The 26,704-nt window shown below is 40.3% G+C and overlaps 1 protein-coding gene across 2 annotated transcripts in view; it reads left to right on the top strand.

Annotated features, from left to right (window-relative positions):
• The window catches only part of UBP1 (upstream binding protein 1), a 78,582-nt gene that overhangs the window by 8,504 nt on the left and 43,374 nt on the right, over positions 1-26,704 (top strand). For both annotated transcript variants that reach the window (XM_082663388.1, XM_082663387.1), the window contains exon 2: positions 7,902-8,053. In XM_082663388.1, coding sequence (XP_082519514.1) covers positions 7,902-8,053 — 152 coding nt within the window. The remainder of the gene's footprint in view (positions 1-7,901; positions 8,054-26,704) is intronic.

Here is a 26,704-nt window from a genome sequence, read left to right as displayed (position 1 = left end):
AAGTGAGCAGGAGAGCGTTCCCTTTATGACCTAAACTTTTTTTTTTTTTTTGCGGTACACGGTCCTCTCACTGCTGTGGCTTCTCCCGTTGTGGAGCACAGGCTTGGGACGCGCAGGCCCAGCGGCCATGGCTCACGGGCCCAGCCGCTCCGCGGCACGTGGGATCCTACCGGACCGGCATGAACCCACGTCCCCTGCATCGGCAGGCAGATTCTCAACCACTGCGCCACCAGGGAAGCCCTGAGCTAAACATTTTTGTGTGAGGTGGGACTTAACTGTTTCTTCAAGGTTTTGTAAAGCTCACCTGGAATACAGCATTTGGTGATTTTAATGTTTTTTTTTTTTTTTTGCATGTGTAGATGTTTGACTGCCTGTGTAATTTATTTAATGGGCATAGGAAATATACAATCTATCTGTCTTACCCAGCTGTGGGAATTTTTTTCCAGATTTTTTTTTTAACTGATCTCCATGATGTTTGTGATTACTCTTTCTTTCACTCCATGTATTGCTTGTGTCTTTTCCTTCTTCTGTGACCTATTGCAGAGGTTTGTCTATATCTAGTGTTTTGTAAGAAATCAAATTTTAGTTTTGTTTTTCTCCTCTATTGCATTTTCTCTTTTATTTTTGTTGTCTTCCTTCTTGTCTTGATTATGCTTGTTATTTTCCACCTTCTTTAGTTAGGTGCTTTGTCCTTGGTTTTTGGTGTGTGTTTTCTAATAGATGCATTTACAGCTACATATTTATCTGTAAGTCTGTCTCCCAAGGTTTTGTGGGGTTTTTTGTTTTTTTGGCTGCATTGGGTCTTCATTGCTGCGCACGGGCTTTCTCTAGTTGTGACGAGTGGGGGCTACTCTTCGTTGCAGTGCATGGGCTTCTCATTGCAGTGGCTTCTCTTGTTGTGTAGCATGGGCTCTAGGCACACAGGCTTCCGTAGTTGTGGCACGCAGGCTCTAAAGCGCGGGCTCAGTAGTTGTGGCGCACAGGCTTAGTTGCTCTACAGCATGTGGGATCCTCCTGGAGCAGGGATTGTACCCGTGTCCCCAGCATTGGCAGGCGGATTCTTAACCACTGCGCCACCAGGGAAGTCCCTCTCTCCCAAGTTTTGAAGGCAGTACCTTTGTTTTCATTCAGTTCTTTTGTTTTCTTTATCTTCTTGTAGTTTTTTATATATTCTGGATACTAGCCTTTGATTATGCATATATGTCACAGATACTTTCTTCTACTCCTTGGCTTGCCTTTCCATTCCCTTTATGTTGGCTTTTGAACAGAAGTGCTTGATTTGGATATGGTCAGATTGACCAGCCTTTTCATTTATAGTTAGTCTTTCCCTGCTCTGAGGGTATAAAGATATTCTTATAGTCGTCTCTGAAGATTTATTACTTTACATATTCCATCTAAGTTTATAATCTCTCTAGAGTTTTGTTTTTTCTCTTCTTCTGTTTTTGGTGTAGCATGAGAGGAGGCCAGTTAATTGCAGTTATCCTTGTATGAATATGCAGTTTACCTAATATAACTGAAAAGACTGTTTACTTCTTAACTCTTTATATTGCCATTCTGTTATAAATCCAGTGCCCATCAAGTTCTAAATGTGGTGTTCTGTTTCCAGATTATGGATTCTGTCCTTGTGTTCCTGGGGATACCCAACTAGATCATGTTTTGTCATGGTTTGTCATTATCTCTTGGATTTGACTTGTTAATACTCAATTTAGGAGTTTTGCATCTATATTTATAGTTGAAATGAACTTTTCATTTTCTTTTCTAGTTTTGCTTGTACCTAGTTTTGATTTCAAAATTACCTAAGTCTTCATAAAATGATTTCGGAAGTATTTCCTCTGCTTCTGTTCCGTTGAAGGGTTTGTGTAAGAGCTGCCATTGAAAGTTCGCTAGAACTCGCCTGTGAAAGTTTACTCTGGAGGAATATTAACCACAATATCAGTCTCTGTAGGATTATTTTTTAAAGCTTTTTATGTGTGTTTTTTTTGGCTGCTTTGGGTCTGCGTTGCTGCACGCTGGCTTTCTCTAGTTGCTGTGAGCGGGAGATACTCTTCATTGTGGTGCGCGGGCTTCTCATTGTGGTGGCTTCTCTTGTTGCAGAGCACGGGCTCTAGGCACGTGGGCTTCAGTAGCTGCGGCACGCGGGCTCAGTAGTTGTGGCATGTGGGCTCTAGAGCACAGGGTCAGTAGTTGGGGCACGCGGGCTTAGTTGCTTCACGGCATGTAGGATCTTCCAGGGCCAGAGATAGAACCCGTGTCCCCTGCATTGGCAGGTGGATTCTTAACCGCTGAGCCACCAGGGAAGTCCTGCTTTTTATGTCTTGAAGAAAGCTTTGGTGTTTTTTCCTAGGGAGCTGTTCATCTTATCCATATTTTCAAATATGTTGGCATAAAGTTGTTAATATTCTCATCTTATTAGTTTTTATATTGTTAGTTATATCTTTTTTACTCATACTGATCAGTGCCTTCTCTTTTTGATCAGTCTCTCCTAGACTTGTATCTCATTTTTTAGGGCACACTGGACCAGTCCTTTTGTGCACTTGATTCTTGTTTGTCAGGAGTAGGAGAAGTTCCAGATTTTTAAAAAATTTATTATTTTATTTTTGGCTGCACTGGGTCTTTATTGCTGTGCATGGGTTTTCTCTAGTTGCGGCGAGCAGAGGGCTACTCTTCATTGCAGTGTGCAGGCCTCTCATTGCAGTGGCTTCTCTTGTTGCGGAGCACAGGCCCTAGGCACGTGGGCTTCAGTAGTTGTGGCTCATGGGCTCAGTAGCTGTGGCTCGTGAGCTCTAGAGTGCAGGCTCAGTAGTTGTGGCACACTGGCTTAGTTGCTCCGTGGCATGTGGGATCTTCCCGGACCAGGGCTTGAACCCCTGTCCCCTGTATTGGCAGGTGGATTCCCAACCACTGCACTACCAAGGAAGCCCCACTACTACTGTCTTAATTCTTGGTGATTTCAAAAGATATTTAAATGGGACTTCCAGTAACGTGACACTTCTGTTCCTTGATTATCTTTCTTATAATGACATGATCTCAGCTACTCAATCGTATGGTCATAGGTTAGACCTTGGCAGTACCAGTCATGCAGCCGACCTGTAATCTCAAATTCGGAGTTCATCTGCTGCCCCCTGCCCTTCACTCGCTACCTCATTACCCTCCTCCTGCCATCACTGAACCCATTAAGATCTACAGTCACTGATGCTGCTCTCAGTTCACTGCTCCTTACCCTCTTGAACTCCTGTTTTCTTCCCCAGCCAGTTTAAGTTTCCCTGGTCAATCATTGTAATTACTTTTTGCATATACCTTTGTCTCCCTTGCCCCCCTCTTGCTTTATTCTCCTCTCCTATTTTTTTTTTTTTGCAGTACGCGGGCCTCTCACTGTTGTGGCCTCTCCCGTCGCGGAGCACAGGCTCCAGACGCGCAGGCTCAGCGGCCATGGCTCACGGGCCCAGCCGCTCCGCGGCATGTGGGATCTTCCCGGACCGGGGCACGAATCCGTGTCCCCTGCATCGGCAGGCGGACTCTCAACCACTGCGCCACCAGAGAAGCCCCTCTCCTATTTTTTATTTTAATAAAACTATAACCCTGATTAAATCTGATTCTTCACCTCTTAGGTAGCTGAATGTGGCTCTAGGAAAGCACTGATTGGGCCTCACTGGAAGTGCATGACCTCAGCTCTCAAGTGCATCCTTTTGCTGCTCAGTGGTCTCACCTCAGTGCCCTTGTCCAGTCCCTCTCCAGTCCAGTTCCTTTCCAGCTCTCCGTAAGGATGGGGTGGTTCCATCTCAGACCCACAACTCTTCCTCCTAGGGCCTACTTTCAGTTGATTTCCGTACTTGGTACTTTACTGAGAAAATTGAACTTCCACATGACTGTACTGGCTTATAAGTTTTTCTTGGTGTATTTAGGTGTGGTTTTTAAAATTATTTATGTTTCTTTGGTTATTTGGGGTTCTTGAATCAGTGAATTAGTGTATTTCATCAATTCTGGAATTCGCTTATTAGCCTTTATCTCAAATATTGCCTCTACCCCATTCTTTTCTGAGACTTCAATGTAAAAACTTCTCACTTTGTCTTTTCTTTCTTAACATCTCTTCTGCATTTTCTATCATTTTGCTCTCCATGCTGCCTTCTGGATAACTTCTTTTACCTATATTCCAGATTCCTTATATATCTTCATTTGTGTGAGCTGTTATTAAATGTGGGTTCTTAATTTTAGCAATTTTATCTTCCGGTTCTCAAAATTCTATTTGTTCCTTTACAGGTTTGCTGTCCCTTGAAATTTCCTGTTCCTTGCAGATCTTTTCAGGCTTATCTTTTATTTCTTTCAACAGAGTAAGCTTAATTTTATCATACGGGTACAGTAATTCTGGCATCTTGAAGTCTTCAGTGGGTATTGGTCTATGTCCAATCAGGAAAAGAGAGAACACTGAGATGTTTCAAGCAGAGAAGGATTTAGTGAAGTATTTGATTGCAAAGGTGCTAGAAGGGTTCAGGGAGGAGAGTTGGCTGCGGGAGGCATGGCTGCTGATGCCCTGAGCTCTCCTGCAGCTATGTTTGCCTCTTCTGCTCTTTCCCACTCCCTTTTAATTTCCCACCAGTGCTTCTTCCCTTTGGAGCAACCTAGGAAGATTCCAGCTGGCAAGAAGTCTTGTATATGTAGTTTTCAGGCCTCTAACTCTCTGCAACAAAGGCAGAAAAGAACTGAATACCAACAGACAGAGTCTTCTCTTGGTTCTTGCTCCTAAAGTCGTGTTTGTCTTTGTGTGCCTGGTTATTTTTGGATACTTGCATTTCAGAATTACTTGGAATAATTCAAAGCCTTGAGTCTTTTCATCTGCTTGTCAGATCCCTGGGCGGCCTACCTGGCTGGGATATGAGATGACAAAATCAGGTGAATACCAGAAATTTCTTATGGTTCAGCCTGGTAGAAATTATGACAAATTATCTGGAGACCTAGTTTTTCATTTTAGTAATAATTGATTACCAGTGCTACAATTCATTCATCAATTTAACAGATATTTGAGCTCCTTCTTTGTACTAGATGCTGGATTTAGTCAGTAAAGAGAAACCAATTTGGAGGGTGGTTATATACTTATGGAGGTTACAAATTTAAGTCCCGTATACTGTTGGAAAATGAAATGCTTTGTGGATAGAGCAGGAAAGGGGAAACTGGGAGTACAGATGGGAAGATTACAGTTGTCACTGGAAAGGTGACATTTGAATGAAATGAGCCAGTAGGACATCAAGCAGAAGAGGGGCCAATGCAGAGAGGCCCTGGAAAAGGCGGGGAAGGAGACTGGCTGAGGCAGAGAGACGGAGGGTGGGTAGGTGAAAAGGAAAGAAGAGCAGATTGAGTAGGGCCTTGTTGGACCTTGTAGGGACCCTGGTTTCGAAAGTGAGCTGATGGGGAGAGTTCAAAGGAATGAAATGATCTGAATTCTGTTTGAAGAGGCTTTCTCTGGCTGCTGTGTTGGTTGGAATGCATTTTCTTTCTAATTAAGTAAAAAATTAATTGGGATTTCATTAACAAATGATCTCTATGTGTTTATATGTTAAGTTTATTCAGGAGTCTTTTAGCACCTACCACGAGCATAGTAGCCTATAACCAAGTGAATAAAATGGTGGTTGCCTTATAGAATCTGAAGCAAATAAAATTTTATTTACTATGTGTAACAGTTTACTTACAAATAGCCATTCTTATGCAGTCTGATGTCTTATTTTGATGACGTGTATGTAATGATCAACCCAAGCAGTTAGTGTTAAGATCTTAAAATTATTCTCCATGTCACTTTTTAGTATAATTAACTAAATGCATCTGAGTTATAGCTCTCATCTCATTTTTTATTTCTTTCTCACCAAGAGAAATTTTTTTTTTTTTTTGGCTGCACCATGTCGCTTGTGGGCTTTTAGTTCCCCGACCAGGGATTGAACCCAGGCCCTCAGCAGTGAGAGCATGGAGTCCTAACCACAGGACCGCCAGGGAATTCTCTCACGAAGAGAACTTGAAACGCTTACATATACATGACATAGAATATGTATGTATTTTCATCTACCATGGAGCCACTTTGACTGCTATGGTTGTTTTTAATAAAGAGAGCTGCTCTGAATCTTAAAGTACCATTTGTAAGTTTCCTGAAAAGTTTTTATATCTGCTCCAAGGTTTTTATCCCTGTCCTGGAGGAAGGCTGGGGACCATTCCTGACTATATGTTCCTCACTTATACTTTTGACTTAGGAGTGTTTTGACAGTTCCTAGGTATAAATAAAGGAGAAGGAGAATTAGTGGGTAATTCAGTCCCTGACTAATCAGTCTGGTGCTTTAATAGAAATGTATGTGGGAGGAGGGAATGCAGGGCTTCCCTTTCATTTCATTTATTTCCACATTTTGCTTTTAAATTGAATTTAATTAAAATGGGGTAGCCAGATATCTGAGTCAGTTAACAGCTTGTAAGAAGAAATAAACAATTCAGACAAGCCTTTGCTGTTCTTATTGTTATAGTAGTTATTCATTTGGATATTTTGCTGTTTTACCTTTTATTGAGGAATGGACGTAGAAAAGCCATCGAGATATAAATGTACAGCTCAGTGAATTATCTCAAAAAAAGAAATACCCACCCTTCATATGTTAATGGTGGGAATGTAAAATGGCGCAGTCACTTTGTAAAACAGTTTGGCAGTTTCTCAAAAAGGTAAAGAGTTACCATATGACCCAACAATTCTACTTCTAGGTATATATCCAAGGGAATTAAACATGTCTACACAAAAATACATGCAAGTGTTCATAATCAAAAAAATGGAAACAAGCCAAAGGTCCACCTCCAATGATGGATAAACAGAATGTGGTATATTCATACAATGGAATATCATTCAGCCTTAAAAAGGAATGAAGTACTGATACATGCTGCAACATGAATGGACTTGAAAACATACTAAAAGAAGCAAGTCACAAAAGGCCACATGATTCTTTTTGCGTTAAATATCCAGAATAGGCAAATCCATAGAGACAAAGCAAATCAGTGGTTGCCAGGATTGGGGGATAGGGAGTGACTGCTAAGGGTATGAGATTTCTTTCTGAGGTGCTGGAAATGTTCTGGAATTAGATAGTGGTGAAGACTGTACAACTCTGTGAATATATTTTAAAAAACACTGAATTATACACTTTAAAAGGGTGAATTTTGTGGTATGTAAATTATACCTCAGCTCCTTTTTTTTTTTAAAGGCAAACCAGACACATCCATGTGTGTTTAACCACCAAAGTTAACAGAATATAGACAGTACCCCAGAAGACCTCCCCATCCCCCTCCCGATCAATGACCCAAGTTATTCTTGGAGGGAAAAATAGCAGCTGTTTCTACTGCTACTGTTTGCTTCTCAGAAGAAGCCATTGTTGTAGACTAAGTATGAAGCTTTATGCTCTCAGCGTTTAGCTAGGACCAGCAGGGAACTTTTTGTAAAATACCATTTAATCAAATGCTTCTTTGTGATTTCATGGTGCCAGTGTGACCTACCTTTCAAAACAGGTGGCTATGTACTCTTGCTTTTATTTATTTTTTAATAGAAATGAGTTTAAAGTTTTTAACTAATTTTTTTCACATAACTTTTTTTTTTTTTTGTACCACATGTATTATTAGCCTGATCTCTTTGTCAGTAGTTTGGACTTAACTATTAAATATTTCTTATTTTAATGCTCTGCCTAATCGTAGGCACCCCCCCCCCCAACTCACACTAGAGGTATGGTTTATTAAAACTATCTTTTGGGGGAGCCAGATTAGCATTAATAGTTCTTTTATTCTACATATCATATCTGATCTTAAATTTTAAAAGAAACTACCACTAAATATTTTTATGTTTTTAAATGTTTTAAACCCAGAATAAGGTCAGTGTTGATTTTTTTTTTGCTTTTCAGCGATGTCTTGGCATTGCCAATTTTCAAGCAGGAAGATTCCAGCCTTCCATTGGATGACGAAACCAAACACCCGCCCTTCCAGTATGTGATGTGTGCAGCAACGTCACCAGCTGTGAAGCTGCACGATGAAACGCTCACGTACTTGAACCAAGGTTGGTACGGCTGCATCACACTTTAAGAGTTCACAAAAATCTGAAATAGGGTTTTGGCATTGCAGCCTAGAATAATGGTAATAATTGAAAATTAGATTCTTTTTCTCAGTTTTTACAACTTTAGTTGTAAAATTGTAGGAATTTTAGTGTGAGCCAACAAAGCAATATACAGGCTGCATTTTTGAAAACATATATTTGAATAATCATTAAAAATACATTTGAGTAACCATAAAGACATTCTACTTTTATACACTTTTTAAAAAGAAATTATAAGTTTGTGGAAACTTATTTGCACAAAGAGGGTCTGTGGAACAAGATTTATTACAGGATTTCTTTAGACAAAATCCAAAGGAGGAGCAGGTAATAAAGGATGTCAGTTATTTTTAGGAACATGGTTTCAGTGTGGAACTTGAGAATGAATCAGAAGTCCAGCTAGCAAGGGACTTGGTCTCAGGAACAAAGCAGGTTTGTGCTGATAATAGAGTCCAGCAAGGTGGAGTCTGTGGCTAAAGTAAAATGCGTCAAATCTTGTCTACACTTAATGAGAATACTATGTTTCGGTGATATGAAAGCGAGAGTGGGCAGAATGGAAAACGGAGATGTGAGGGTGGGATATACAGTTGGAAAGAGGAAAGGATTTTTTTTGAGGTGCTCTCAGCCGTTTGGGCACTGGCCAATGTGACTTACCAATGTAAACAAAAGTACTTAGTTATGCAGGAATTCATTTGTTGGAGACCTATACTGAAAGCATGTTGGACTCTTATTTTTAAAAAGAATTGAATGTTTTTATTGTTATAAAAATAGTACATACTTCATAGAAAAATTGGGGAATATGTCAAGGGATAAAGCTGAAAATGGACTTCAGTTACATCCCCCTCAGGAGAACCAGTTAACATCCTAGGTGTGTTTCCTTGTCTGTATATTTTATTTCAACAAAATGGGAATTAACATCTGTTCACTTAAGAGTATATTCTGATTATTTTTCTGTCATTAAATAGACTCTTTAATTTCTCAAACTTTTGGAAGGAACTATAGATTTTAGACTACTTACTAGTGATTATTTCAAAATGTGGAAGAATAGCTTCTAACTTTTCGTTTAACATATTAATTTAGAATTTATGAGGTTTTACTTCAGGTAATTCTAATTTGTAGCCTATGGCAACACTGATTTTGTTGTTAATACTATTTTAGGATTTGTTTGGGTAGGCATTCAGTTTGAGACTTAAGGTTCTTTCAAATCTGAAACTTAAGAGTCTCTATGGTAATCTGTTTTAGCTATAAAAGTATGAGAAGAAGCACTGTAGAGGTAAGGCTACAATATTCAGTGTAGCTTTATTTCTAATGACAAAAAAAGGAAATAACCAGAATTTCTCTTACTTAGGGAATAGTTGAATAAGTTACATGTATACCATGGGATGAATGAGCATGTGCACATACACCCCTCTGTTTAAAGAACATTGGATATGTCTGTCTGTTGGCCTGGGAGAATATCCATAACTTATCACTGTTATTGTTAAACTGGATAAAGACATCTCACATTGATAAAAATTGCAGTCCACCATCTATAGTGATAATGTATTAGACCTGCATTCACAGAGTGCTGACTGTGTATGAAGCAGTGTACTAAATACTATACGTATGTTGTCTCACTTCCCACAATAACCTGAGGAGAAGTGTTATTGATCCATTACAGATTTTAAAAACGGAAACTTAGAGCAGTTGACAGACTTGCTCAATGTCAGTTTGGTCAAGCTTAAATTTTAAAAAATAGTTACTGAATATCTACAGTAGTGTGCACAAGTCTTTTTTTTTTTTTTTTCCACACCGCCTGGCATGTGGACTCTTTAGTTCCCCAACCAGGAATCTAACCTGAGGCTCCTGCAGTGGAAACATGGATCCCTAACCTCTGGACCACCAGGGAATTCCCCACAAGTATTAAGTGTACAGCTCAATGAATTTTTACACAGATCATTCCCTTGAAAATACTACCTATGTCCAGTATTTCCAGTACCCTGGCAGGCTCCCTTGTATCCCCCTGCCAGCTGACACCCACGTTCATGGTGATCAGTATAATAAGTGCAAGTGATTTTCTGGCATGTGACTATGCTCCCTGCAGTATTTATGATGAGTATGTTCTTGGTTGTAGAATTGTGTTAATTTACCTCTTAATTTCTCCCAGACTTTTAAGGAAAAAAAAGTGGAAAAGTGAACTACATATACAGGCTGCATTTTTGAAAACATATATTTGAATAATCATTAAAAATACATTTGAGTAACCATAAAGACATTCTACTTTTATACACTTTTTAAAAAGAAATTATAATACTTTAAACTTACATGAATATCAGACAGTTCTTTCACAGGTTTCTCTCCTAGCATTTATCTCCTAACATTATATTTTGACAAAAGGTTCTGAACCCAAGATTTTTTGTGAATCCCCTAAATCATTTTCAAATTTTTAATGAATGTATATTTTTCTAAAGAGAGGATCCATAGCTTTTCCTAGATTCAGGCTAAGTTTGAACCTGATTGAGATGTTGCTCGAGTGTCTTTCACCCCACCTCTTTTATTTTTTTATTTTTATTTTTTTGTGGTACGCAGGCCTCTCACTGTTGTGGCCTCTCGCGTTGCGGAGCACAGGCTCCGGACGCGCAGGCTCAGCGGCCATGGCTCACGGGCCCAGCCGCTCAGTGGCATGTGGGATCTTCCCGGACCGGGGCACGAACCCGTGTCCCTTGCATCGGCAGGCGGACTCTCAACCACTGCACCACCAGGGAAGTCCCACCCCACCTCTTTTAAACTGATAAGTTAACAAAGGTCCGGACTTAGCAAAGTGTCTTTTTTTTTTTTTTTAATTGAAGTATAGTTGATTTACAATATTGTGCCAGTCTCTGCTGTACAGCAAAGTGACTCAGTTATACACATATATACATTCTTTTATCATACTCTTTTCCATTATGATTTATCCCAAGAGATTGGATATAGTTCTCTGTGCTATACAGTAGGACCTTCTTGTTTATCCATTCTAAATGTAATAGTTTGCATCTACCAACCCCAGACTCCAAATCCATCCCTCTCCCTTCCTCTCTCCCCCCTTGGCAACCACAAATCTGATCTCTGTGTCTGTGAGTCTGTTTCTGTTTTGTAGATAAGTTCATTTGTGCCATATTTTAGATTCCACATATAAGTGATACATTTGTCTTTCTCTTTCTGACGTACTTCACTTAGTATGATAATCTCTAGTTGCATCCATGTAGCTGCCAGTGGCATTATTTTGTTCTTTTTTATGGCTGAGTAGTATTCCATTTTATATATTTACCACGTCTTCTTTATCCATTCATCTGTTGGTGGACATTTAGGTTGTTTCCATGTCTTGGCTATTATGAATAGTGCTGCTATGAACATAGGGGTGCCTTATCTTTTGAATTATAGTTTTGTCTGGATATATGCCCAGGAGTGTGATTGCTGGATCACATGGTAATTCTATTTTTAGTTTTCTGATGAACCTCCATACTGTTTTCCATAGTGGCTGCACCAGCTTACATTCCCACCAAGAGTGTAGGAGGGTTTCCTTTTCTTTACACTCTCTCCAGCATTTGTTGTTTGTAGACTTTTTAATGATGGCCATTCTGACCTGTGTGAGGTGACACCTGATGGAAGTTTTGATTTGCATTTCTCTAATAATTAGTGACATTGAGCATATTTTCATGTGCCTACTGGTCATCTGTATGTCTTCCTTGGAGAAATGTCTATTAAGGGTCTTATGCCCATTTTTCGTTTGGGTTGTTTGTTTTTTTGTTGTAGCATTGTATGAGCTGTTTGTGTATTTTGGAGATTCAGCCCTTGTGGCATCACATCATTTGCAAATATTTTCTCCTGTTCCATAGATTATGGTTTTTTTTTTTGTTTTTTTTAATAGTTTCCTTTGCTATGAAAAGTCCTGTAAGCTTGATTAGATCCCATTTTTTAATTTTTGTTTTTATTTCTATTGCCTTGGGAGACTGACCTAAGAAAATATTGGTACAATTTATGTCAGAGAATGTTTTGAATATGCTCTCTCCTAGGAGTTTTATGGTGTCATATGTTTAAGTCTTTAAACCATTTTGAGTTTATTTTTGTGCATGATGTATGGGTGTTTTCTAACTTCATTGATTTACATGCAGCTGTCCAACTTGCCCAGCACCACTTGCTGAAGAGACTGTCTTTTTCCCATTTTATATTCCTGCCTCCTTTGTCAAAGGTTAATTGGCCATAGGTGTGTGGATTTATTTCTGGGCTCTCTATTCTGTTCCATTGATCCGTATGTCTGTTTTTGTACCAATTCCACATTGTTTTGATTACTGTAGCTTTGTAGTATTCTGAAGTCTGGGAGAGTTATGCCTCCTGCTTTTTTTTTTTTTTTCCTCAGGATTGCTTTGGCAATTCTGGGTCTTTTATGGTTCCATACAGATTTTTGGATTATTTGTTCTAGTTCTGTGAAAGATGTCATGGGTAATTTGATAGGGATTACATTAAATCTGTAGATTGCTTTGGGTAGTATGGTCATTTTAACAGTATTAATTCTTCCAATCCAAGACCATGGGATATAATTTCCTTTATTACTGTTTTATAGTTCTCAGTGCATAAGTCTTTCACCTCCTTGGTCAAATTTATTCCTAGTTTTTTTTTTTTTTTGGTGCAATTTTAAAAGGTACTGTTTTTTTACATTCCTTTCTGGTATTTCATTGTTAGTGTAAAGAAATGTAACCGATTTCTGAATGTTACTCTTGTATCCAGCTACTTTGCTGGATTCGTTAGGTCTGGTAGTTTTTGTGTGGAGTCCTTAGGGTTCTCTGCATAGTATCATGTCATCTGCATATAGTGACAATTTTACCTCTTCCCTTCCAATTTGGATACCTTTTATTTTGTTTTCTTGTCTGAATCCTGTGGCCAGGACTTCCAATACTATGTTGAATAGAAGAGGTGAGAGTGAGTATCCTTGAGTGTTTTTTTTTAATTTTTAAAAATTTTTAATGTTTTTGGCCATGCTGTGTGGTATGTGAGATCTTTGTTCCGCAACCAGCGATCGAACCCACACACCCTGCTTTGGAAGCGCAGAGTCTTAACCACTGGACAGCCAGGCAAGTCCCGGGGTATCCTTGTCTTGTTGCAGATTTTCACAGGAAGTCTTACAGCTTTTCACCATTGAGTACTGTATTGGCTGTGGGTTTGTCATAAATGGCTTTTATTGTGTTGAGATATGTTCATTTTATACCCACTTTGGTAAGAGTTTTTTATCATGAATGGATGTTGAATTTTGTCAAATGCTCTTTCGGCATCTTTTGAGATGATCACGTAGTTTTTGACTTTTCTTTTGTTAATGTGCTGTATTACACTGTTTCATTTGCATAAGTTGGACCATTCTTGTGAACTTGGGATGAATCCCACTTCATCGTGGTGTATGATCTTTTTTATGTGTTGTTGGATTCGGTTTGCTAATGTTTTGTTGAGAATTTTTGCATCTATATTCATCAGAGATATTGGCCTGTAATTTTCTTTTTGGTGGTATCTTTGTCTGGTTTTGGTATCAGAGTGATGGTGGCTTCATAAAATGTCTTTGGGAGTGTTCCCTCCTCTTCAGTCTTAGGAAGAGTTTGAGAAGAATCAGTATAAGTTCTTTTTTGTATGTTTGGTAGAATTCACCTGTGAAGCCAACTGGTCCTGGACTTTTGTTTGTAGGAAGTTTTTTTATTACAGTTTCTGTTTCACTTCTAGTGATCAGTGTGTTCACATTATCTGTTTCTTCTTTTTTTTTTTTTTTTAAACATCTTTATTGGAGCATAATTGCTTTACAATGGTATGTTAGTTTCAGCTTCACAACAAAATGAATCAGTTATATATATACATATGTTCCCATATCTCTTCCCGCTTGCGTCACCCTCCCTCCCACCCTCCCTATCCCACCCCTCCAGGCGGTCACACAGCACCGAGCTGATCTCCCTGTGCTATGCGGCTGCTTCCCACTAGCTATCTACCTTACGTTTGGTAGTGTATACATGTCCATGCCTCTTTATTGCTTTGTCACCGTTTACCCTTCCCCCTCCCCATAGCCTCAAGTCCATTCTCTAGTAAGTCTGTGTCTTTATTCCTGTTTCACCCCTAGGTTTTTCATGACATTTTTTTTTCTTAAATTCCATATATATGTGTTAGCATACGGTATTTGTCTCTCTCTTTCTGACTTACTTCACTCTGTATGACAGACTCTAGGTCTATCCACCTCATTACAAATAGCTCAATTTCGTCTCTTTTTATGGCTGAGTAATACTCCATTGTATATATGTGCCACATCTTCTTTATCCATTCATCCGATGATGGACACTTAGGTTGTTTCCATCTCTGGGCTATTGTAAATAGAGCTGCAATGAACATTTTGGTACATGACTCTTTTTGAATTATGGTTTTCTCAGGGTATATGCCCAGTAGTGGGATTGCTGGGTCATATGGTAGTTCTATTTGTAGCTTTTTAAGGAACCTCCATACTGTTCTCCACAGTGGCTGTATCAATTTACATTCCCACCAACAGTGTAAGAGGGTTCCCTTTTCTCCACACCCTCTCCAGCATTTATTGTTTCTAGATTTTTTGATGATGGCCATTCTGACTGGTGTGAGATGATATCTCATTGTAGTTTTGATTTGCATTTCTCTAATGATTAGTGATGTTGAGCATTCTTTCATGTGTTTGTTGGCACTCTGTATATCTTCTTTGGAGAAATGTCTATTTAGGTCTTCTGCCCATTTTTGGATTGGGTTGTTTGTTTTTTTGTTATTAAGCTGCATGAGCTGCTTATAAATTTTGGAGATTAATCCTTTGTCAGTTGCTTCATTTGCAAATATTTTCTCCCATTCTGAGGGTTGTCTTTTGGTCGTCTTTATGGTTTCCTTTGCTGCGCAAAAGCTTTTAAGTTTCATTAGGTCCCATTTGTTTACTTTTGTTTTTATTTCCATTTCTCTAGGAGGTGGGTCAAAAAGGATCTTGCTGTGATTTATGTCATAGAGTGTTCTGCCTATGTTTTCCTCTAAGAGTTTGATAGTTTCTGGCCTTACATTTAGGTCTTTAATCCATTTTGAGCTTATTTTTGTGTATGGTGTTAGGGAGTGATCTAATCTCATACTTTTACATGTAGCTGTCCAGTTTTCCCAGCACCACTTATTGAATAGGCTGTCCTTTCTCCACTGTACATTTCTGCCTCCTTTGTCAAAGATAAGGTGACCATATGTGCGTGGGTTTATCTCTGGGCTTTCTATCCTGTTCCATTGTTCTATATTTCTGTTTTTGTGCCAGTACCATACTGTCTTGATTACTGTAGCTTTGTAGTATAGTCTGAAGTCAGGAAGCCTGATTCCTCCAGCTCCATTTTTCGTTCTCAAAATTGCTTTGGCTATTCGGGGTCTTTTGTGTTTCCATACAAATTGTGAGATTTTTTGTTCTAGTTCTGTGAAAAATGCCAGTGGTAGTTTCATAGGGATTGCATTGAATCTGTAGATTGCTTTGGGTAGTAGAGTCATTTTCACAATGTTGATTCTTCCAATCCAAGAACATGGTATATCTCTCCATCTATTTGTATCATTTTTAATTTCTTTCATCAGTGTCTTATAATTTTCTGCATACAGGTCTTTTGTCTCCTTAGGTAGGTTTATTCCTAGGTATTTTATTCTTTTTGTTGCAATGGTAAATAGGAGTGTTTTCTTGATTTCACTTTCAGATTTTTCATCCTTAGTGTATAGGAATGCCAGAGATTTCTGTGCATTAATTTTGTATCCTGCTACTTTACCAAATTCATTGATTAGCTCTAGTAGTTTTCTGGTAGCATCTTTAGGGTTCTGTATGTATAGTATCATGTCATCTGCAAACAGTGACAGCTTTACTTCTTCTTTTCCGATTTGGATTCCTTTTATTTCCTTTTCTTCTCTGATTGCTGTGGCTAAAACTTCCAAAACTATGTTGAATAAGAGTGGTGAGAGTGGGCAACCTTGTCTTGTTCCTGATCTTAGTGGAAATGCTTTCAGTTTTTCACCATTGAGGACGATGTTGGCTGTGGGTTTGTCATATATGGCCTTTATTATGTTGAGGAAAGTTCCCTCTATGCCTACTTTCTGCAGGGTTTGTATCATAAATGGGTGTTGAATTTTGTCAAAAGCTTTCTCTGCATCTATTGAGATGATCATATGGTTTTTCTCCTTCAATTTGTTAATATGGTGTATCACGTTGATTGATTTGCGTATATTGAAGAATCCTTGCATTCCTGGAATAAACCCCACTTGATCATGGTGTATGATCCGTTTAATGTGCTGTTGGATTCTGTTTGCTAGTATTTTGTTGAGGATCTTTGCATCTATGTTCATCAGTGATATTGGCCTGTAGTTTTCTTTCTTTGTGACATCCTTGTCTGGTTTTGGTATCAGGGTGATGGTGGCCTCGTAGAATGAGTTGGGGAGTGTTCCTCCCTCTGCTATATTTTGGAAGAGTCTGAGAAGGATAGGTGATAGCTCTTCTCTAAATGTTTGATAGAATTCGCCTGTGAAGCCATCTGGTCCTGGGCTTTTGCTTGTTGGAAGATTTTTAATCACAGTTTCAATTTCAGTGCTTGTGATTGGTCTGTTCATATTTTCTATTTCTTCCTGATTCAGTCTTGGCAGGTTGTGCCTTTCTAAGAATTTGTCCATTTCTTCCAGGTTGTCCATTTTATTGGCATAGAGTTGCTTGTAGTAATCTCTCATGATCTTTTGTATTTCTGCAGTGTCAGTCGTTACTTCTCCTTTTTCATTTCTAATTCTATTGATTTGAGTCTTCTCCCTTTTTTTCTTGATGAGTCTGGCTAATGGTTTATCAATTTTGTTTATCCTTTCAAAGAACCAGCTTTTAGTTTTATTGATCTTTGCTATCGTTTCCTTCATTTCTTTTTCATTTATTTCTGATCTGATTTTTATGATTTCTTTCCTCCTGCTAACTTTGGGGTTTTTTTGTTCTTCTTTCTCTAATTGCTTTAGGTGCAAGGTTAGGTTGTTTATTCGAGATGTTTCCTGTTTCTTAAGGTAAGATTGTATTGCTATAAACTTCCCTCTTAGAACTGCTTTTGCTGCATCCCGTAGATTTTGAGTCGTCGTGTCTCCATTGTCATTTGTTTCTAGGTATTTTTTGATTTCCCCTTTGATTTCTTCAGTGATCACTTCGTTATTAAGTAGTGTATTGTTTAGCCTCCATGTGTTTGTATTTTTTACAGATCTTCTCCTGTGATTGATATCGAGTCTCATGGCGTTGTGGTCAGAAAAGATACTTGATACAATTTCAATTTTCTTAAATTTACCAAGGCTTGATTTGTGACCCAAGATATGATCTATCCTGGAGAATGTTCCATGAGCACTTGAGAAAAATGTGTATTCTGTTGTTTTTGGATGGAGTGTCCTATAAATATCAATTAACTCCATCTCGTTTAATGTATCATTTAAAGCTTGTGTTTCCCTATTTATTTTCATTTTGGATGATCTGTCCATTGGTGAAAGTGGGGTGTTAAAGTCCCCTACTATGAATGTGTTAGTGTCGATTTCCCCTTTTATGGTTGTCAGTATTTGCCTTATGTATTGAGGTGCACCTATGTTGGGTGCATAAATATTTACAATTGTTATATCTTCCTCTTGGATCGATCCCTTGATCATTATGTAGTGTCCTTCTTTGTCTCTTCTAATAGTCTTTGTTTTAAAGTCTATTTTGTCTGATATGAGAATTGCTACTCCAGCTTTCTTTTGGTTTCCATTTGCATGAAATACCTTTTTCCATCCCCTTACTTTCAGTCTGTATGTGTCTCTAGGTCTGAAGTGGGTCTCTTGTAGACAGCAAATATATGGGTCTTGTTTTTGTATCCATTCAGCCAATCTGTGTCTTTTGGTGGGAGCATTTAGTCCATTTACATTTAAGGTAATTATCGATATGTGTGTTCCTATTCCCATTTTCTTAATTGTTTTGGGTTCGTTATTGTAGGTCCTTTCCTTCTTTTGTGTTTCTTGCCTAGAGAAGTTCCTTTAGCAGTTGTTGTAGAGCTGGTTTGGTGGTGCTGAAGTCTCTCAGCTTTTGCTTGTCTGTAAAGGTTTTAATTTCTCCATCAAATCTGAATGAGATACTTGCTGGGTAGAGTAATCTTGGTTGCAGGTTTTTCTCCTTCAACACTTTCAATATGTCCTGCCACTCCCTTCTGGCTTGCAGAGTTTCTGCTGAAAGATCAGCTGTTAACCTTATGGGGATTCCCTTGTGTGTTATTTGTTGTTTTTCCCTTGCTGCTTTTAATATGTTTTCTTTGTATTTAATTTTTGACAGTTTGATTAATATGTGTCTTGGCGTATTTCTCCTTGGATTTATCCTGTATGGGACTCTCTGTGCTTCCTGGACTTGATTAACTATTTCCTTTCCCATATTAGGGAAGTTTTCAACTATAATCTCTTCAAATATTTTCTCAGTCCCTTTCTTTTTCTCTTCTTCTTCTGGAACCCCTATAATTCGAATGTTGGTGCGTTTAATGTTGTCCCAGAGGTCTCTGAGACTGTCCTCAGTTCTTTTCATTCTTTTTTCTTTATTCTGCTCTGCAGTAGTTATTTCCACTATTTTATCTTCCAGGTCACTTATCCGTTCTTCTGCCTCAGTTATTCTGCTATTGATCCCATCTAGAGTACTTTTAATTTCATTTATTGTGTTGTTCATCGTTGCTTGTTTCATCTTTAGTTCTTCTAGGTCCTTGTTAACTGATTCTTGCAATTTGTCCATTCTATTGTCCATTCTATCTCCAAGATTTTGGATCAACCTTACTATCATTATTCTGAATTCTTTTTCAGGTAGACTGCCTATTTCCTCTTCATTTGTTAGGTCTGGTGGGTTTTTATCTTGCTCCTTCATCTGCTGTGTGTTTTTCTGTCTTTTCATTTTGCTTATCTTACTGTGTTTGGGGTCTCCTTTTTTGAAGGCTGAAGGTTCGTAGTTCCTGTTGTTTTTTGTGTCTGTCCCCAGTGGCTAAGGTTGGTTCAGTGGGTTGTGTAGGCTTCCTGGTGGAGGGTACTAGTGCCTGTGTTCTGGTGGATGAATCTGGATCTTGTCTTTCTGGTGTGCAGGTCCACGTCTGGTGGTGTGTTTTGGGGTGTCTGTAGACTTATTATGATTTTGGGCAGCCTCTCTGCTAATGGGTGGGGTTGTGTTCCTGTCCTGCTAGTTGTTTGGCATAGGATGTCCAGCACTGTAGCTTGCTGGTCGTTGAGTGAAGCTGGGTGCTGGCCTTGAGATGGAGATCTCTCAGAGATTTTTGCTGTTTGATATTATGTGCAGCTGGGAGGCCTCTTGTGGACCAGTGTCCTGAAGTTGGCTCTCCCACCTCAGAGGCACAGCACTGACTCCTGGCTTCAGCACCAAGAGCCTTTCATCCACAGGGCTCCTTAATTTGGGATGATTCGTTGTCTATTCAGGTATTCCACAGATGCAGGGTATATCAAGTTGATTGTGGAGCTTTAATCCGCTGCTTCTGAGGCTGCTGGGAGAGATTTCCCTTTCTCTTCTTTGTTCTCACAGTTCCCAGGGGCTCAGCTTTGGATTTGGCCCCGCCTGTGCGTGTAGGTCGCCGGAGGGCGTCTGTTCTTTGCTCAGACAGGACAGGGTTAAAGGAGCCGCTGATTCGGAGGCTCTGGCTCACCCAGGCCGGGGGGTAGGGAGGGTCACGGAGTGCGGGGCGGGCCTGCAGCGGCAGAGGCCGGCGTGACGTTCCAGCCTGAGGCGTGCCGTGCGTTCTCCCGGGGGAGCCGTCCCTGGATCCCGGGACCCTGGCAGTGGCGGGCTGCACAGGCTCCCCGGAAGGGTAGTGACCTGCGTTCGCACACAGGCCTCCTGGCGGCGGCAGCAGCGGCCCTAGCGTCCCATGTCCATCTCTGGGCTCCGCACTCTTAGCCGCGGCTCGCGCCCGTCTCTGGGGCTGGAGCTCTCTCAAGCAGCGTTCTTAATCCCCTCTCCTCATGCACCAGGAAACAAAGAGGGACGTAAAAGTCTCTTGCCTCTTCGGCAGGTCCAGACCCCTCCCCGGACTCTCTCCCGGCCAGCCGCGGTGCACTAACGCCCCGCAGGCTGTGTTCACGCCGCCAACCTCAGTCCTCTCCCGGCGCTCCGACAAAAGCCGGAGCCTCAGCTCCCAGTCCCGCCCGCCCCGGCGGGCGAGCAGACAAGCCTCTCGGCTGGCAAGTTCCGGTCGGCCCGATCCTCTGCGCTGGAATCTGGCCGCTTTGCCCTCCGCACCCCTGTTGCTGTGCTCTCCTCCGCGGCTCCCAAGCTCCCCCACTCCGCCTCCCGAAGTCTCCACCCGCGAAGGGGCTTCCTAGTGTGTGGACACTTTTCCTCCTTCACAGCTCTCTCCCGCTGGTGCAGGACCCGTCCCTATCCTTTTGTCTCTGTTTAGTTTTTTCTTTTGCCCTACTCAGGTACGTGGGGGGTTTCTTGCCTTTTGGGAGGTCTGAGGTCTTCTGCCAGCGTTCAGTAGATGCTCTGTAGGAGTTGTTCCACGCGTAGATGTATTTCTGGTGTATCTGTGGGGAGGAACGTGATCTCCGCGTCTTACTCTTCCGCCATCTTCCCGGAAGTCTTATCTGTTTCTTCTTGATTCAGTTTTCATGGGCTGTATGTTTCTAGAAGGTTGTCCATTTCTTCTAGGTTGTCAAATTTTTTGGCATATAATTGTTCATAGTATTCTCTTATTCTTTTTGTATTTCTGTGGTATCAGTTGAGATTTCTCCTTTTTCATTTGTTATTTTGTTTATTTGGGTTCTCTTTTCTTCTTGTTGAGCCTGGCCAAAGGTTTGTCAATTTTGTTTACCCTTTCAAGGAACCATCTTTGGTTTTAGTGATTTTTTTTTTCTTTTCTATTTTTTAGTCTCTGTTTAATTTATTTCCTCACTGATCTTGATTATTTGCTTCCTTCTGCTGACTTCAGGTTTTGTTTGTTCTTCTTTTTTTCTAATTCTTTTAGGTAGTAGGTTAGGTTGTTTATTTGAGATTTTTCTTGTTTCTTGAGGAAGGCCTGTATTGCTGTGAACTTCCCTCTAGAACTGCTTTTGCTGCATCCCATAGATTTTATATGGTTGTGTTTTCATTGTTGTTTGTCTCAAGGTATCTTTTTAATTTCCTCATTGACCCATTGTTTTTTTTTAGTAGCATGTTGTTTAGTCTCCATTTAATCTTTTCTTTCTCATTTCTTTTCCTATTGTTGATTTCTAGTTTCATGCCTTTGTGGTCAGAAAAGATGCTTGAAGTAATTTCTATACTCTTAAATTTGTTGAGGCTTGTTTTGTGCCCCAGTATGTGGTCAGTCCTAGAGAATGGTCCATGTGCCCTTGAAAAGACTGTGTGTTCTGGGTTTTTTTGGATATAAAGTCCTGAAAATGTCAATTCAGTCCATCTGTTCTGTTGTGTCATTTAGGACCTCTGTTTCTTTACTGATTTTCTGTCTGGATTGTCTGTCCATTGATGTCAGTGGGGTGTTAAAGTCTCCTACTATTACTGTATTCCCATCACTTTCTCCCTTTATGTCCATTAGTATTTATGTTTTTGGGTGTTCCTATATTAGGTGTATATACGTTGCCAAGTGTAAAACCCTCTTGTATTGATCCTCTTGTCATTATATAGTATCCTTCTTTATCTTTCTTTATAGCCTTTGTTTAAAAGTCTGTTTTGTCTGATCTGCGTATTGCTACTCCCTTTCTTGTCAATTCTGTTTGCATGAAATATGTTTTTCCATCCCCTCACTTTCAATCTGTGTGTGTCCTTTGTCCTAAGGTGGGTCTCTTGTAGGCAGCATATTGTAGGCTCCTGTTTTGTTTTGGTTTTTTTTGGCTGTGACATGTAGCTTGTGGTATCTTAGCTCCCATCAGGGACTGAACCTGAGCAGAGCCCTTGGCAGTGAGAGCACAGTGTCCTAACCACTGGACCACCAGGGAATTCCCTAGGCTCTTGTTTTTTTATCCAGTGTGCCACTCTATCTTTTTTTTTTTTTTTTTTTTTTTTTTTGCGGTACGCGGGCCTCTCACTGTTGTGGCCTTTCCCGTTGCGGAGCACAGGCTCCGGACGCGCAGGCTCAGCGGCCATGGCTCACGGGCCTAGCCGCTCAGTGGCATGTGGGATCTTCCCGGACCGGGGCACGAACCCGCGTCCCCTGCATCGGCAGGCGGACTCTCAACCACTGCGCCACCAGGGAAGCCCCCACTCTATCTTTTGATTGGAGCATTCAGTCCCTTGGCATATGTATTTATTGCCATTTTAAACCTGGTTTTCCAGTTGATTCTTTTGTTTCTTCTTTGTTCCTTTCTTTTTGTTTTTCTTTTTGTGGTTTGATGATTTCCTTTTATTTTATGTTTGTGTTCTCTTCTTTTTGGTTTCTGTGAATCTTTTGTATGGTTTTGATTTGTGGTTACCCTGTTTTTCAAGTATGTTAACCCCTTCCTATATCTGCTTGCTTTAGGCTGTTAGTCATATAGGCTCAAACGCATTCCATTAAAAAAAAAAGGAATCTGTATTTTCTTACTCTCCTGCCCCACATTTTATGATTTTGATGCAGTACTTTTTTACATCTTTATGTTTATCCTCCTGCTGTTCTGTGAGTTTATCATCACTTGCACAAATAGGTTTTCTTTTTGATACTGGCTGATTTAAGCAATTTAGTTTCCAGTTGTGGTTTCCTGTTTCTTATATCTTCTGGTCTCTTTTCTATTTAGAGAAGGCCTTTCAATATTTCTTTTAGGATAGGTTTAGCATTGCTATATTCTTTTAGCTTTTGCTTATCTGAGACATTCTGATTTCTCTTTCTATTCTAAATGATAATATTGTTGGGTAGAGTATTCTAGGTTGCAGATTTTTCCCTTGCAAGACTTTGAATATATTTTGCCACTCCCTCTGGCCTACAGTGTTTCTGTAGAGAAATCAGCTGATAGCTTTATGGGGGTTCCCTTGTAATTAAGTTTTTCTCCTGTTGCCTTTAGAGTCCTCTTTTTATCTTTAACTTTGTCATTTTTATTATAATATGTCTTGATGTAGGTCTGTTGGGGTTCATCTTGTTTGGGACCCTCCATGCTTCCTATATCTGGATATCTGTTTCCTTCTTTAGGTTTGGGAAGTTTTCAGCCGTAATTTCTTCAAATACATTTTCAACCCCCTTTTCTTTTTCTTCTCTTTCTGGAATCCCTATTAAGCCTAGGTTGGCATGCTTTATATTATCCCATAGGTCTCTTATATTGCTTTCCTTTTTTTTCATTTGGCTGACTGCTGTTTTGCTTGCGTAATTTCCATTATTCTATCTTCCAGATCGCCTCTTCTTTCTCCTGTGTTATTCATTCTGCTATTCATTGCCTTTAGCTCAGCTTTTGTCTCAGCAAATGAATTTTCTAATTTTTCTTGGTTCCTCCTTATAGTTTGTAGTTGCTTTTTACAGTAATGTGCGTTTTTGTCAATAGCCTTTCTTAATTTCTTCAGTATTTTCATCACCTCCTTTTTGAACTTGGTGTCTATTAGACTGAAGAGGTCTGTTTCATTGTTTGTTCTTTCAGGGGAATTCTCTTGGTCTTTTAACTGGGAGTGGTTCCTCTGCTTCTTCATTTTACTTGTGTTTCTCTTAACTCTGAGTTCAGGAGAAACAATTATCTACTCTAGTCTTGGAGGACTATTTATATGTGGGAGCATCCCTGTGTAGCTTGTGTGGGCTTAATATTTTTTTGGCACGAGGGCTGTTTTTGGTTTGGATGCTTGTCATCTCTTTCCCCTACGTGTGCTGGCCGTTATCCCCTTGATAGGGGGTGTGCAGATGTGCAGCCTGCACACACTCCCAGGAAGGCGGGGCTAGCAGTTGGCTCCCGGTTGCGGGACCCTCAGCAGCAGTGGCAGGTCGCGCACGCTCCTGGGTAGGCATGGACAGCGAGGGGTGCTCAGTCGCAGGACGCTCTGCGGCGGCAGCGATCCATGTCCGCCTCTGGATTCCGAGATGGCAGTGGCATCTTGCACCTGCCCCCGGAGCTCGGGTAGGTGGTGCGCTGCTGCCTGAGAGTGGGCACGGAGAAAGAAGCTTCTGTGGCAGCTCACCCCTCTCCTTGTGTGCCCCCCGCAATGGTGCCTTGCCTCTCCGGCAGGCCCAGGCTTCTTCCTCGACTCCCTCGGTTGTGGCTCACCACACCCTAGCCCCCTCAGGCCGTCTCCACACAGCCAACCTCAGTCCTCACCTCCCGGTCTGACCTCCAAAGCCTGAGCCTCAGCACCCAGCCCCCACCTGACCCAGTGGACGAGTGTCCCAGGCTGGGGAGTGCTGCTCTGTGGCACCAACCATCTGTGCAGGTCTCTCTCCACTTTGCCCTGCACGACCCGGTTGCTGTGCTCCCCTCCAAGGCTCTGAACCTCCCCCTCTGTCCCAGCTGATCTCCCAGGCAGTAGGGGACTTCCCAGGATGCAGGAACCTTTCTTCTTTCACAGCTCCCTCCCAGGGGCATAGGTCCTGTCCCGATTCATTTCTCTCTCTTTCTGTTTCTTTTCTTTTCTTTTCTTTTCTTTTTGGCCCTACCCAGTTATGTGGAGATTTTCTTGCCCTTTTGGAAGTCTGAGTCCTTCTGCCAGCATCCAGTAGATGTTCTGTGAGAAGCATTCTGCATGTTGATGTATTTTTTTTAACATCTTTATTAGAGTATAATTGCTTTACAATGGTGTGTCAGTTTCTGCTTTATAACAAAGTGAATCAGTTATACATATACATATGTTCCCATATCTCTTCCCTCTTGCATCTCCCTCACACCCTCCCTATCCCACCCCTCTAGGTGGTCACAAAGCACCGAGCTGATCTCCCTGTGCTATGTGGCTGCTTCCCACTAGCTATCTGTTTTATATTTGGTAGTGTATATATGTCCATGCCACTCTCTCACTTTGTCCCAGCTTACCCTTCCCCCTCCCCATATCCTCAAGTCCGTTCTCTAGTAGGTCTGCGTCTTTATTCCCGTCTTGCCCCTAGGTTCTTCTGACCATTTTCTTTTTTTTTTTTTTTAGATTCTATATATATGTGTTAGCATACGGTATTTGTTTTTCTCCTTCTGACTTACTTCACTCTGTAGGACAGTCTCTAGGTTGTAGATGTATTTTTGATGTATTTGTGGGAGAAGGTGAGCTCCACGTCCTACTACTCTGCCATCTTCATCCGATCCCCTAGCAGAGTATCTTAAGTTGATCAGACTCACTTTTCAAAAGGAAACATTCTAAGTAGTGCATGTATAGTTTTGATTTTTTTTTACAGAAGACTTTCCTGAAATATATAAAGAGAATCAGGCATAGATATGGAAAATAAAAATGATTGATTTTTATCTAGGAATTCCAGTAAAATTCCATGGATATTTTTTAGCTGGGTGACATTGCCCTGGGAAGTTTCTGCAAAGTATGTAAAATGTGTCTCAGTGACCCATTTTAGTATAGTATCATCTGTGCATCAGCTTTAACAGTGTGACTGTTAAATATTGACATAATTTACTCCTTAGTCTTCCTGTTCTTAGGAGTTAGATTTTTATTCAGATTTACTCATGAGTTAATTTACTTATCTTCAAATGAACTCTTCAGCTCCACCAAGGGAAAATGACTCATCATGGCAGTGTTGCCTTGTTTATCAAAAAAGGATACAGAAGCTTTATAAAGAAGGGATTAGATAGGGCACTTGAAGTTGTTCTTCATCAGCACAAGTTTTAATTCCTTTAAGCTTCCCCACTCATTATAATAAGTGAGAGAGAAATTAAGCAGTCACTTTTTTCTCTGTTACTTGGAAATAATAGTGACAGTGAAAGCACAGTTATCCCCACTTTATATTAAAGCTTTAGAGGGAGTAATTTTTTCCTGCAGCTATCTTTTTAGATTGACCATACTTTTTATAGGGACTTAAACCCAGAGATTTCTAATTCCAAACCTCATTTTCTTAACCACTGAGTCTCTTTACTAGAATAGTTCCAGTGTTTTCTAACTTTTCAGTTAATGGTCACCATTTAAAATTTAACAGTGTAACTAAATGATTTATATACATGGTTCAAAGTTCAGAAGGTATGAAAGAGTATACAGTAAAACTCTTCTGCTCGCTGGCCCCAAGTAGCCATTGAATTAGAACCCTTTTTAGACACCTAAGAAGATTGTAATCCTGTTAAATGATACCCTTTGTATAACAAAAATATTGTATCATTAATTTATTTATTCCAATAAACTTATTCTGTGATGACTGAATTATATGCTTAAGCATAGTTGTGGTGAATATAATGATCTTGTCACTAAAGGATGAAATTTAAGAAAAAACTTCCATCCCTAAAGTAATGCCTGGTAGAAGAATGAGATAGAACTGCCCAGGATATATGCACCTCTGCTGCATATGGGACGTCTTTACACACATTATTCACATACCTTTTTGTTCCTTTTAAATGTGTCAGCTCGTTACAGTGACTGGTGATTTAAATGTTTTTCTTCATGTAGCGGGATGAGAGGTAGAGGGCAGCAGTGAGCGGTTGTCATTAGCTGTCTCTGGGGCCAGGCTGCCTGTGTTTAGATCCCATTACACCACTTGCTTGTCCAGGCAATTTCCTTTAATAAAATAACCCCCA

Source organism: Grampus griseus (assembly GCF_964374135.1).
Source record: "Grampus griseus genome assembly, chromosome: 10".
NCBI classification, from domain to species: domain Eukaryota; kingdom Metazoa; phylum Chordata; class Mammalia; order Artiodactyla; family Delphinidae; genus Grampus; species Grampus griseus.
This window is presented reverse-complemented; position numbering and strand designations above follow the sequence as displayed.